Source organism: Malus sylvestris, chromosome 17 (genome assembly GCF_916048215.2).
Source record: "Malus sylvestris chromosome 17, drMalSylv7.2, whole genome shotgun sequence".
Lineage (NCBI taxonomy): Eukaryota > Viridiplantae > Streptophyta > Magnoliopsida > Rosales > Rosaceae > Malus > Malus sylvestris.
Window position 1 is genome coordinate 32,947,694 of NC_062276.1, and position 12,667 is coordinate 32,960,360.

At 41.7% G+C, this 12,667-nt stretch overlaps 2 protein-coding genes across 14 annotated transcripts in view; both read left to right on the forward strand.

The window, feature by feature from the left end:
- LOC126612544 (DEAD-box ATP-dependent RNA helicase 24-like) overlaps positions 1 to 12,667 on the forward strand; it is a 37,399-nt gene that overhangs the window by 11,922 nt on the left and 12,810 nt on the right. Inside the window, exons 6-7 of one of the 5 annotated variants that reach the window (XR_007619150.1) lie at positions 6,227 to 6,341; positions 6,686 to 6,929. The exons of 2 other annotated variants lie outside the window; for them this stretch is intronic. Coding sequence is in view for 1 of the 3 variants with exons in the window: in XM_050280991.1 (XP_050136948.1) it covers positions 6,227 to 6,244 (18 nt within the window). In the remaining 2 variants the exon portion in view is untranslated. Of the gene's footprint in view, positions 1 to 6,226; positions 6,503 to 6,685; positions 6,930 to 12,667 lie in introns of those variants that run through there. 2 more of the 5 variants (XR_007619149.1, XM_050280991.1) reach the window with 2 other exon arrangements.
- The window catches only part of LOC126612541 (disease resistance protein RPV1-like), a 51,446-nt gene continuing 47,454 nt past the window's right edge, over positions 8,676 to 12,667 (forward strand). For 7 of the 9 annotated variants that reach the window (XM_050280982.1, XM_050280984.1, XM_050280983.1 and 4 more), the window contains exons 1-4: positions 8,676 to 9,330; positions 9,654 to 10,755; positions 10,849 to 11,262; positions 11,364 to 12,593. In XM_050280982.1, the coding sequence (XP_050136939.1) occupies positions 8,840 to 9,330; positions 9,654 to 10,755; positions 10,849 to 11,262; positions 11,364 to 12,386 (3,030 nt within the window). In that variant the 5' untranslated portion in view covers positions 8,676 to 8,839 and the 3' untranslated portion in view covers positions 12,387 to 12,593. The remainder of the gene's footprint in view (positions 9,331 to 9,653; positions 10,756 to 10,848; positions 11,263 to 11,363; positions 12,594 to 12,667) is intronic. The other 2 variants (XM_050280986.1, XM_050280987.1) reach the window with 2 other exon arrangements.

Here is a 12,667-nt window from a genome sequence, read left to right on the forward strand (position 1 = left end):
TCCGATGGTAATGAAGCTACTGCTTCAGGTGTAGAAGCAATGTCAACAGGATATGTGAAGTCGGCGATGAAATCTGCTACTGCTTGACCTTTTTCGGCTGGTTTTGGTTGCTAGGAGATGTCAAACTCACCCAATGCTATCGCCCATTTGATCATTCGTCCAGACGTGTCAGGACTCTGGAGTATCTGTCGAAGAGGGTGATTGGTAAGCACGATGATGGCGTGTGCTTGGAAATAAGGGCGAAGTTTCCGAGCAGACATGACCAATGCTAGAGCTAATTTCTCAATGTTGGAGTATCGTGTCTCCGCATCTTGTAGGGCATTGCTAGCGTAGTAGACGGGCCGTTCGACACCACTGTCCATTCGAATAAGAACAGAACTGACTGCTGAAGCCGAAACCGATAGATAGATGATGAGAGTGTCACCAACTTCTGGTTTGGAGAGCAGAGGGGCTTTACTCATGTACTCTTTGAGGTTCCTGAATGCCTTGGCACATTCCTCCGTCCATGTAATGTACTTCTTATTTCCCTTGAGTGCTTTGAAGAAAGGAGCACATCTGTCTGTGGCCTTAGAGATGAATCTGGTTAAGGCTGCCACCTTGCCAGTAAGGCTTTGGATGTCTTTTGAAGTTATTGGCTCTTTCATGTCGAGGATTGCTTTGATCTTTTCAGGGTTAGCTTCAATGCCTCGTTGGCTAATCATGAAGCCTAAGAATTTGCCAGAGCCCACGCCGAAGGCACATTTGTTGGGGTTCAACCTCATTCGATACCTCTTTAGAATGGTGAAAGTTTCAGATAGGTTGGTGATGTGTTGGTCAGCATGTTTACTTTTGACTAGCATATCATCAACGTAAACTTCCATGTTCTTCCCAATTTGTTCGGCGAACATTGAATTGACCAGTCTCTGATAAGTTGCTCCTGCATTCTTTAGGCCGAAAGGCATGACTTTATAGCAATATAGTCCCCTGTCAGTAGTGAATGCCGTGTGTTCTTGGTCTGAGGGGTTCATGAGGATTTGGTTGTATCCTGAATAAGCGTCCATAAAGCTCAAGAGCTCACACCCTGCCGTAGAGTCTATAAGCCTGTCAATAAGAGGAAGAGGGAAACTATCTTTCGGACACCCTTTGTTTAGGTCGGTGTAGTCAACACACATCCTCCACAAGACCTTTTGAAGCGAAAGACTTTCTTTGGTCGGATTTTTCCTAACAAGGACCACATTTGCTACCCATGTCGGGTAATTGACTTCGCGGACAAAGCCTATGCCTTTGAGTTTTTCAACTTCTGCTTTCATTGCCTCGTATCGTTCAGCGTCATAAGATCTTCGCTTCTGTCTCACCGGCTTGATCTTGGGGTCAATACTCAAACGATGACAGATGACATCGGGAGAGATGTCTGGCATGTCCTCGTATGACCAGGCGAAGACTTCAGTGTTCTCTTTCAAAAAAGATATCAATGCTAACCGAAGGGGTGGTGACAATGTGGTGCCAATATTCACCATGCGGTCTGGATGATCTCTTGAGATAGGTACCTTCTCCAACTCTTCAGCAGGTTGGGCTTGCTGGGTGAAAGAGTCATCTCGAGGATCATCGGGTTGATTGTTGCTATCAGGAAGATCCAAGTTCGCTTCATCTAGGCTGGTCTTTGTGACTTGGTCATGTACAGACAGGGTTTCCTTGGGTCCGGGCAAGTGTTGTTGCTTAATTGAAGTGTTGTAACATGATCGTGCACTAAGCTGATCTCCTCTGATGTAGCCGTTGCCATGGGGGGTTGGAAATTTCATCAACAGCATATGCGTGGATACCATAGCCTTGAGATCATTGATGCCTGTGCGCCCAAAGATGACATTGTATGCCGTTGGGCAGTCAACCACTAGGAAGTTAGTGGTAATGGTAGCCGTGTAAGGGCCTGTACCAATAGTAAAGGGTAAATGTATGCTCCCTAAGGGTTGCACGATATCACCGGAGAAGCTTATCAGAGGAGAAATCGAGCGATCGAGCAAGTGTTCAGCTACACTGAGTGCCCTGAAAGCTTCGGCAAACATGATATTGACCGAAGCCCATGTGTCTACGAGGATTCATCGAACATCAAAGTTGGCTATGTGAGCCTCCACGATCAATGGGTCGTTATGAGGGTAGATGATGCCTCTTTCTTCCTCAGGGTAGAAACATATCGGATCCCAGTTAGGCTTTTGATACTTCCCTCCCCTGATGTCTTCCACGTGAAACACTTGGTGACCAGGCCTCAGAATTCGTTCACTGTTTTTCATGGCCCTATTGGAAGATTCAGATATGGGTGTGCCGCCGCTTATGGAATATATGACATTCACCTGGCGTTGGTTACGGTTATCCCTTTGAGGGTGAAGAAGGAATTGATCAATTTTTCCTTCTCGTGCCAAAGCTTCAATACGATCACGGAGGATGATACATTTCTCGCTATCATGGCCGTTATGCTCATGGTAGCAACAAAACATGCCCGCGTTATTCGGGGGCGTGTAATCTGGGTGCCTCGGCTTTGGCTTTGGTATCAGGTGAACTATGCTGGGGTAAATGGCCGCGCATGTGGCATTCAAGGGCGTGTATGTCTCATACCTTGGGGTAGGGGGTATCTTGACGCGGGTTTGACCCACTGCATTGACTGCCTGGGGGCGAGCGTTATTGTGGCGATACCCTTGGTTATCGGGATAGTGTCCCTTACTCTTTTTACTGAAAGGAGAGTGGTGAGGATGGAAATCCTTCCTCTTGCCTTGAAATTGATATGTCTGTTGATTCGGCGAAGCATTATGCAAGGCATGGGGAGGTGCCACTGCTGTTTGGAAAGTCGAGGTCTTCTCATTTAGGTGAGTCTGGCTTCCACCTCCCACTTGTTGATAAAGGATGGTTGTAGGGGGTTTCTCCTGATATGTCTTTGCCTCGGCGGAGGCATGGTTATAAGCCTGCGCCATCACCTCAGAGTAAGTCTTCCAAGTATTGACATTGATCATGTATTTAAAGAAACAATCACGTAGGCCTGCCGTGAAGGCTTTGAGGGCAGTCTTGTCGTCTGCCTCGGCACACCGGGAGTATTCATGGCTGAAGCGGCCAGCATACATACGTAATGACTCGTCTGGCTTCTGGCGGATAGTGTACAAGTCATCTGCAGAGTGCAAGCGATCGGTTTGGAAAATGTGTTGGGAAACAAATAGTTTCCTCAATTCCTCAAATGAGTCTACCGTCTCAGGTGTAAGACGACAATACCAATTTAGAGCTCCACCAGAGAGGGTGGAGGGGAAGAGAAGACATCGCTCTTCGTCGGTGTGCATCCGGTATGCCATGGTGGACTCAAAGAGGTTAAGGTGCTCAATCGGGTCCTCTTTTCCAGTATAAAGTTGCAAGCCAAGCTTTTGCTTTGTCTTTGCTTGAAGGGGGGTGTTGAGGATCCTCCTTGTAAGAGGGCCAGGCCTGGGTTGGTTTCAGTCAGGTATTTCAGCCTGACGTTCAGCCTTCAACTTGTTTACTTCCTCAAGAAGTTGTAGGACAAGGGGGTCCTGAGCGGAGTTATGTGTCACTGGAGCTTTCTTTCGTAAATCTCCATCTCCTATTGGAATTAGGAAGGTTTGATCAAGGGCATGTGATTTTTTCCTGGACTCGCTGTACTGGCTTCCAGGGTATGTCTGTCGGAACACCTCTGAGTCCCCTGTACCCTCATGTCTCTCTAGGACTTGTTGCCCCTTCCCCAAATTGGTGGCCGGCTTGGGCCGTGGCAGGGGACCGAGTCTCTCAGAAATCCTTGGGTCATTAATCTTTGAGCTTATATGGATGGAATTCTCTCGACGTTGCTTCAGGAAATCCCGACAATCGCGAAAGACGGCTTTCGATCCTTCTGCCCCTTCAGCAAAGAGGTGTCTCCCTCCACTTCTCATGGTTCGGGTCGAAGCAACTGGGTTAAGAGAAGCCTCATGTTGATTATCAAGTCGAGGGGTAATCTGGTCCCTATCAGGGATATCTATGTCGAATGCATGTGACCCTCCATGTTGGAGGGCACCCAGTTGATGGTTGACTTCCACGGGGGCAACAAGCTCGCGTGTCTGAGCTTGCCTAGCTTCGTGGAGTGTCTCGAAGAGCTTCTCATATTGCTCCTGGAGGACCTCATTCCTCATTGCTATCTTGTTGTTCTGAGCTTCCAACTCATCGACTTTAGCTTGAAGAAGAACTCGTTTTCCTTCCTTCTTTCGTTGTTTCGCACTATGTGCAAGGGGGGTGTCATTCTGTGTGCTGTGGCTTCCTTCGCTTCCCATGTTGGAGAGGGATGCCTGGTCAAAAGAAAGTGTACGAATGATAGAAACCAGCTTGACACAGCTGAAGAGAGTAGGAATAAGTGTCGTTTCCCACAGACGGCGCCAAATGTTGATGCACAAAATCAGCGAAGATTTTGGTACAACAGAAAGTGTCAGGTTTTGTGACCTTCGCTTGGTTGCTTCGGTCACTAGTGAGGATAAGTACGTAAATGAATAGAGACAGAGAAGCAAACACAGGATGTACGTGGTTCACCCAGATTGGCTACGTCCACGGAGTAGAGGAGTTCTTATTAGTAGTGAAGGGCTTACACAAGTACAAAGGATCAAGCTCTCAATTTAGTGAGTTCTTGTGAATGATTTAACACAAATGGCATTAGGCAATATTGTGGGGGAATGACCCCTATTTATAGAAAAACTTGTAGCTTTGTCACATTGACATGTGTCATGTTATGATTGGTTCTTGATGTCGACACGTGCTGCGCTCTGATTGGCTTCTAATCTTGACACGTGTCGAGTAGTGATTGGCCTCCTGGTCGGAGGGGAACTCTTCTGGGTCCTTGACAGTATAGCGTTGGCCGGTGCTCGGTAGTTTCGGGATTGGTCAAGTATGGTTCAAACACGGTTCTTCATTCCAAAGCTAAACATATCGAAGTGGACTGTCACTTTGTTAGAGAACGGGTTCAACAGGGAGTTATTTCTCTGCAGTTTGTCTCCTCCACTGATCAATATGCCGATATTCTTACCAAAGGCTTGTGTTCACCTTTGTTTCTTCATCATTGTTCCAATCTTATGCTTGGGGCTTCCCACTGTAAGATTGAGGGGGAATGATAGAGTTATGTAAAGAATGCCACTTGTCATTGTATTAGTGGCTGTTGAGTTTTGTATCTAGGGTGTTATGTTTTGTATGAGTATAAATAGCAGAATTACATTGTATTGATTAAGTTAACAGTAATAACAAAATCTGTTGCAAAAGATCGTCTTCTCTCTTTCTTTCTCTCTGATATTCGTTGTCTTTCTTCATACCTAAGTTTTCTACATTTCTTAGCAATGTTATCACCTATTTGATACCTGAGCAATTTAATTGATTACCGTTGGATCAATCTCAACGGCTGAAACTAAACACTTTCTGTATCCAAGAAAAACAAAGCATCGGACTGAAAACTCCACTCAGGACTCGGACTGATTCATCAGCGAGCTCACTCTCACTCTCTCTCTCTATTGTTTTAAGTGATGGGTCGCATAAACTAGGGAAGCCAGATCTGGGCGTCGTTGTTTTCAGAGAAACACATCTTCCCGGCCCTCGCCAACCTCTCAACTCCGAAACACACATACGAGGTAGGCCAAATGGGCATCAAAGACCACGCCTCAGCCTTCTTCTTCTTCCTCGCAATCTCTTCCCTCTCTACCACTTTCACCGATTCAATCCACGGCTGAGGCGGCATCGTCGAGGTAAAAGTCTTCGTCTTTTTCACTGTTAGAGTTAATGGGTTTTACCCCTTTACCTGATCGAGTATGTAATCGCCAATGTAAACTTGCAGGCTAGTTCTTCTCTGATCAAGGCCAGGAAGCCCACCGATGTTAAATTGGATTATTCTCACATCATGGTAAAACAATTTTTGGAATTACTGCCTGAAATTTCACTGTATTTTCGTCACTAATCTAAACCCAGATACGGGATGTCGAACAAGTAACAAATTGATTTTGGGATTTTAGGTTGGGCTTCGGACAGTTGATGGGTTGTTGAAGGATAGCACTCAATGTGCTCCCAATGGTTTACTACTTCATTCCCGTATATGACAAGGTATTATTTCTTGTTCTTTTCCGGTGTCGGATTTCGCTGGATCTTTACATTTCACGTGCTCTCATGCTTCAGTGATGATGTGTGTTGTCTGTTAAATTATCGGAGGAGATCGCGAAGAGCCATACACTTGGTGTTGCTTACTCGACTGAAACTTTCCGGTTGGGACTGTTAATTGTACAGTTGAATTACACCACTCTCACATCATGATTGACAAGTTTTGTTTTTGTTATAGATCAAGTCCTGATATGCCTGTATCATTGTTGATCTTGGTAAGTTTACTTATTTATCTTTAGTTGGGTTCCTAATTATGTATGCTTGTACTTTTCGTTCCTTACGTTGAAATTGGCTTCAACTGCTAGATCATTCAATTTGGTCACTTTCTTTGTCGCTATGTTTTTTAAGTTCAAAAAATAGAAGATAATTTTCTAAACTTGATTGACTTGCTGCGCAAATAGTGGATGATCTAAAATATCTTGACCAGCATCTTCCGTTCGTTTATATCTTGTGTAGTGATTTATAGCAAACCTGTGGTTCTTTTGTTTATCGCATTTGATTTCAAAATTAAACTCTGCAAGATTAGTCATACCTTCCTTTCTTTTTCATGCTGTTGCAGATCGAGTGGGAAGAATCTGAGTTCATTTTACTTTTCTCTGTTTTGTAAATTCATGTTGCCCTAAAATATGTAGATTATACGTTCCCGTATGACATTTTCTTTGGTAGTTCCTTACCACTGAGCTGTGAGCACTGTGCCTCTTCATAGACTAGCTTTGAAGGTTATAGTCCTTGTCGGATGTTTTACAGATTTGTATTCTGTGAATTATTGCACTTGACAATAATGAGGATGCTTGTTTTCTGAACGTGGATTGTCGAAAGATTAGATAGTTCGGAGATTGATAATAAAAAAAGAAAGAATATAGTTTGGAGATTGTTCAATCTCGGTGCGAGTCATTTTTTAATAAAGGCTAGATATCGTTTAAAATAGTCTCTCTTCCGTGGCAGTCGCACCACTTCTTTTTAACCAACCTTTAACACACGCTTTCGTGGACTCACTCCGTGTATTTTAGTATTTTTGCAAAAATTATATAAATCAAAATCATTAAGACATTTATTTGCAATGAAGAAATGGATTAGATTTAGATGATCTTTTGGTAGACATAGTCTTTGAGAAAAGAATAAATGATAAACGTTTTAGATCATTTAAATATATAACGAAGTAAGTATTGCAAAAACGTGTGTCAAATATTATGTACAAAAAATGATACCACGGATTGAATGGACTGATGAACTTGTTCTGTTAGATTTTCCTTGGTATTTCTCTTTGTTTAATTTCCCCATAGGAACTGACCGTCAAACTCTCCCCTAATAGTCAAACTCCTCTCATATTCTATATTATCCTCACTGACCCATTGACTTAATCCATCGGGGAAACTTCCTCGTCAATAAGTGTGAAGTGTCTTGGTGGCTACTAAGAATCTTCCCCCTTAACTCGTCAACGGTAAGGTTTAACTCCCTCTCATTTACTGTACTTTATTTTTCTTGTTTTACTAGCCGTTTGCCAAAACTTATGCAATAATTAGTCTTTGTATGTTAAATTAGTAATTTGCTTACGATTTAAAAAAAAATAGAAAATTAAGTCATTTTGTTTATATATTTGTCAATCATAAAACACCTACCAATTTAACTTCATGGGTAAATTACAGTTTACACCGTGAAGTTTGGATGCAATTGTAACCTCAAACATCTTTAAAACATTTCAATTTTATACACAAACTTATATTTTATTGCAATTTTATATATCTGCTAATCGAACCGTCAATTTACTGTTAAGTAATAACGTGGTAAATACATGAACCATATATTTTAAAGCCGTGTATGTAAAAATAATTAATTATAAAAACAATTTAAATACAAAACTAAATAATAAACAAAGTAAAAAGGGACCCACCTCTTCTCCCACCCGATGCATTTCCACCTTCTTTCCTTCTTTCTCCATCAGCACCACCCATTCCATACAACCACCGTGTCATGTGGAACTAGTCCCCTAGACCAATCTTCTTTCTAGTTTGAGTCCTTCACGTCAAGCCACGTGCCCCAAAAAATTCCCTAACCCCAAAAGTCAAATTAACGTTTGGAAAAAAGAAAAAAAAAGTCAAATTAATGGTTTGACTAACATGTTTATAAAATTGCTACAAAATACAAGTTTGTATATAAGATTGAAATGCTCTAAAAATGTTGTATGGGGTTACAATTTCACTCAAACTTGAGGGAGTAAAATGTAATTTACTTAATTTTAATTGTAAATTTTGAAGTTTTCAAGGGCAATTTATGGTATTTACATTTAGAATGCTTCACAATTTAAGGTCTCCCACTTTTTATGTATAGACAATTTAATTGTAAATTTTGAAGTATTCAGGGATCATTTATGGTATTTTGAATATTTCATCCCTTTGTATATATATAGATGAGAATTAAGGTTTATGTACACCTCGTAATTTTTTTTTTGTCCTAGTTTCATCGAAGAACTGCTAGTGGGGGATTCTCCACAAAAACTGATAGTCAAACTCCTCACAAATTCTATACCTCAACATCCCATTCACTTACGAGGAAACTTCCTCGTCAATAAGTGTGGAGTGCCTGGTGGCTAATGGGAACCTTCCTCTTCAAATATATGTCCCTCTCAGAAACTGCATATAATTGTCCTTGGCCTTGCATATGCTTGCCCTGCATTCATTCATTGCAAGAACCAAGAAGCAGAGAGTTTCTCTAGATGGATGCTTTCCGAGATTCTTCTTCCTCCTCTTACCGCTGTTCCTATCATGCCTTCTTGAGTTTCAGAGGCCAGGACACGCGCAAGGGCTTTACTGATCACCTCTATAGAGCCTTGGAGCTAGCAGGAATCCACACGTTTAGAGACGATGATGAAATCAAGAGAGGGGAGAATATTGAGTCGGAGTTAGACAAGGCGATACAGGAGTCACAAGTATCCATAATTGTCTTCTCCAAGGACTACGCTTCCTCAAGGTGGTGTTTGAACGAACTTCTGAAGATCGTGGAACGTAGAAATACTGATCATAGACATGTCGTTCTGCCAGTTTTCTATGATGTGGATCCATCCGATGTCAGGAAGCAGAGTGGTCCTTTTGCTGAAGCATTTGCCAGACATGAGGAACGATTCAGTACGGAGATGGACAAGGTGGAGCAGTGGAGAAGAGCTCTTGGAGATGTTGCATCTTTGGGAGGCATGGTTTTAGGAGATCGGTAATTTCTATTCTCAATATATTCTTGAGCTTATTGAAAGTGTTTTAAATTAAGTAAAATTGTAGATATGTTCCTATGTATACAGCAATTTGTACGATGAGCAATCATCTCCGTACGACATATCATTTACTACAACTTCATGTAAAAGAAAATAACTTATTTCTGCTTCATGTATTTTGATTCATGTATTTTCATTGGGAGCAGCCTCTCCATAAATGGGGGTAAGGCTAGCCGACATTCACCTCTCCCAGACCCTGTGTAAAGCGGGAGCCTTGTGCACTGGGTACGACCTTTTTATGTATTTTGATTCAAATGAATTACAGGTCTGAAGGGCAGTTCATCCAAGAAATTGTTGAAGAGATTAGAAATAAAGTGGATCACGCAGCTTTAGACGTCGCTCCCTTTTCAGTTGGAATGGATTATCGTGTGGAACGCCTAAACATGTGGTTACAAGATGGATCAAATGATGTTGGTGTAGCTGTCATCTGTGGGATGGGTGGAATTGGCAAGAGCACTATCGCGAAAGCCGCTTATAACCGCAACTTTGATAGATTTCAAGGTAGCAGCTTTCTTGCAGATATACGAGAATCTTCAGAACAACCCCATGGTTTTGCTCGCTTGCAAAGAAAACTTCTTTCAGATATCCAAAAGGGGAAAGCAAAGAAAGTATACAATATGGATGAAGGAACAATCAAGATCAAACAAGCCGTTGCCTATAAAAAAGTTCTTATTGTTCTTGATGATGTGAGCAACCGGGATCAACTCAATGCAATTCTTGGAATGCGAGAGTGGCTTCATCCTGGAAGTAAAATTATCATAACAACTAGACATGAGCATTTGTTAAATGCTCATGAAGTTTTTGAAAAGTTTACGGTTCCAGAACTAAATGAGTATGAATCACTTGAGCTTTTCAGTTGGCATGCCTTCAGACAATCCCATCCAGAAGAAGGTTACATGGAGCTTTCAAGACATGTGGTGCGGCACTGTGGAGGGCTTCCATTAGCTCTTCAAGTTGTGGGATCTTCTCTATCTGGAAAAAGTGAAGAAGTATGGCAAAGTGCATTGCAGAAGTTAGACGTGATCCCCAATGACAAAATTCAAAAAGTTCTGAGGATAAGTTTTGATTCTTTACCGGATGATCATGACAAAAATTTATTCCTTCACATAGCCAGCTTCTTCACAGGAAAGACGATGGATTATACAATTACAATACTGGACAACTTAGAGTTTTGCACAAGGATTGGGATTGAAAATCTAGTTGATAGATGTCTACTGAAAATGGAAAGGGGGTGGAACAGGTTGGTCATGCATCAATTGGTGAGAAACATGGCAATGGCAATTATTCGCGAAGAATCACCTCATGACCCTGGAAAACGTAGTAGAGTGTTGCAGAAAGATGCCTCTAATATTTTGAGAAAATTAAGTGTAAGAACTATGTTTTTCATATGTATGTATTTTTCGTTATGATTTGCATGTGCGGTACTAGTAATATACTTACCCAATTCTCTGATTTGTTAGCAGGGTACGGAAAATATTAAGGGCCTCATGCTCAACCTTGCTAGCAAAAGAACGTTTGTTGGAAGTGATAAAAAACGATGCCATGTTGAAGATTATGACGGAAATTGTTCAAGACGACGTCGGCTTGGTTTCTTCTCTTGGAAGCCAATTAGCTTTTCCTCCACAAACTCAGCTTCTGCATCAAATGAGACAGATTTCAAATCTGAGGCATTTAGAAGGATGCACAATCTTGAAATTCTCATTCTCAACAACGTCAACATCAGGGGAAGCTACGAAGAATTTTCAAAAAATTTAGTATGTTTATCTTGGCGGGGATTCCACTTAAAATCAATACCAGAAAATTTTTGTTTGGAAAACCTGGTTGTTCTAGACATGCGAAATAGTAGCCTACAACATGTTTGGAATGGGACCAGGGTATGTAACTCTCTCTCTCTCTCTCTCACAAACACACACAAATTAATAGGGGCCATTATATCGTCTTAGAAGCTAATTCATTTGTATTATTATTGACACAGGTTATTCCGAGGCTGAAGATTCTTAATTTCAGTCATTCGCATGGCCTTAGGACAATCCCCGACTTCTCAGGACTCTATAACCTTGAGAGGTTGATTCTTAAACATTGCTTAAATTTGGTTGAGGTTCATGAGTCCATCGGACACCTAGAAAAACTTCTTGTTTTGAATTTAAAAGGCTGCAAAAATCTCATGAAGCTTCCAATATTGAGATCTATTCAGGATCTTATTCTTTCTGGTTGCTCAAAGCTTGAAATGAAGAAACTCAATCTGGTATCATCTAAATCATGGTATTCAGTCTGGTCGTGGGTGTCGCCAAGAAAAAATACTAAATTAAGCAGTTTCTCATTGGCAAGTTTACCACGTTCTTTGACAAGTTTAAGTCTGGATTGCTGCAATATATCAGAGATTCCAAGTGCCCTAACTATGCTGTCCTCGTTAGAGTACTTGAATCTGGATGGTAATCCGATTACAAGCCTACCAGAAAGCATGAACAATCTTGTTAAGCTCCGGACTCTTAAAGGATCTGAATGCAGAAACCTCACAACACTTCCAGAGCTCCCACATTCTTTGACGAGTTTAACGCTGGTTCGCTGCAATATATCAGAGATTCCAAGTTCCCTAACTATGCTGTCCTCGTTAAAGTACTTGAATCTGCATGGTAATCCGATTACAAGCCTACCAGAAAGCATGAACAATCTTGTTAAGCTCCAGACTCTTAGAGTATCTGGTTGCAGAAACCTCACAATGCTTCCAGAGCTCCCACGTTCTTTGACAAGTTTAAATCTGGCTTGCTGCAATATATCAGAGATTCCAAGTGCCCTAACTATGCTGTCCTTATTAAAGTACTTGGATCTTGATGGTAATCCGATTACAAGCCTACCAGAAAGCATGAACAATCTTGTTAACCTCCAGACTCTTGATGTAACTGCTTGCAGAAACCTCACAATGCTTCCAGAGCTCCCACGTAGTTTGGAACAATTGCGTGATAGAGGTTGCGCATCATTGAAAAGAATAACAAATTAACCGAAGTTGGCCATGTCACCGGACTTAGATTACTGGTTTTCTTGCATAGTAATGGACCCAAGGCTATGGTATTGTGGGAAACTTGTTGATTTTAGAAGCTTGTTGGATACACTAGCATTGGTCTCATATCTCTCAGATCTATTCGATTTGGAACCCAAAGGTGGCATTGAGGTCCAAGGGAACTATTGTGAGAGTTTGGGCGTCAAGGTTCTCTCTCTCTCTCTCTCTCTCTCTCTCTCTCTCTCTCTCTTATGTACAAGTGCTTATATTATGGTGAATAA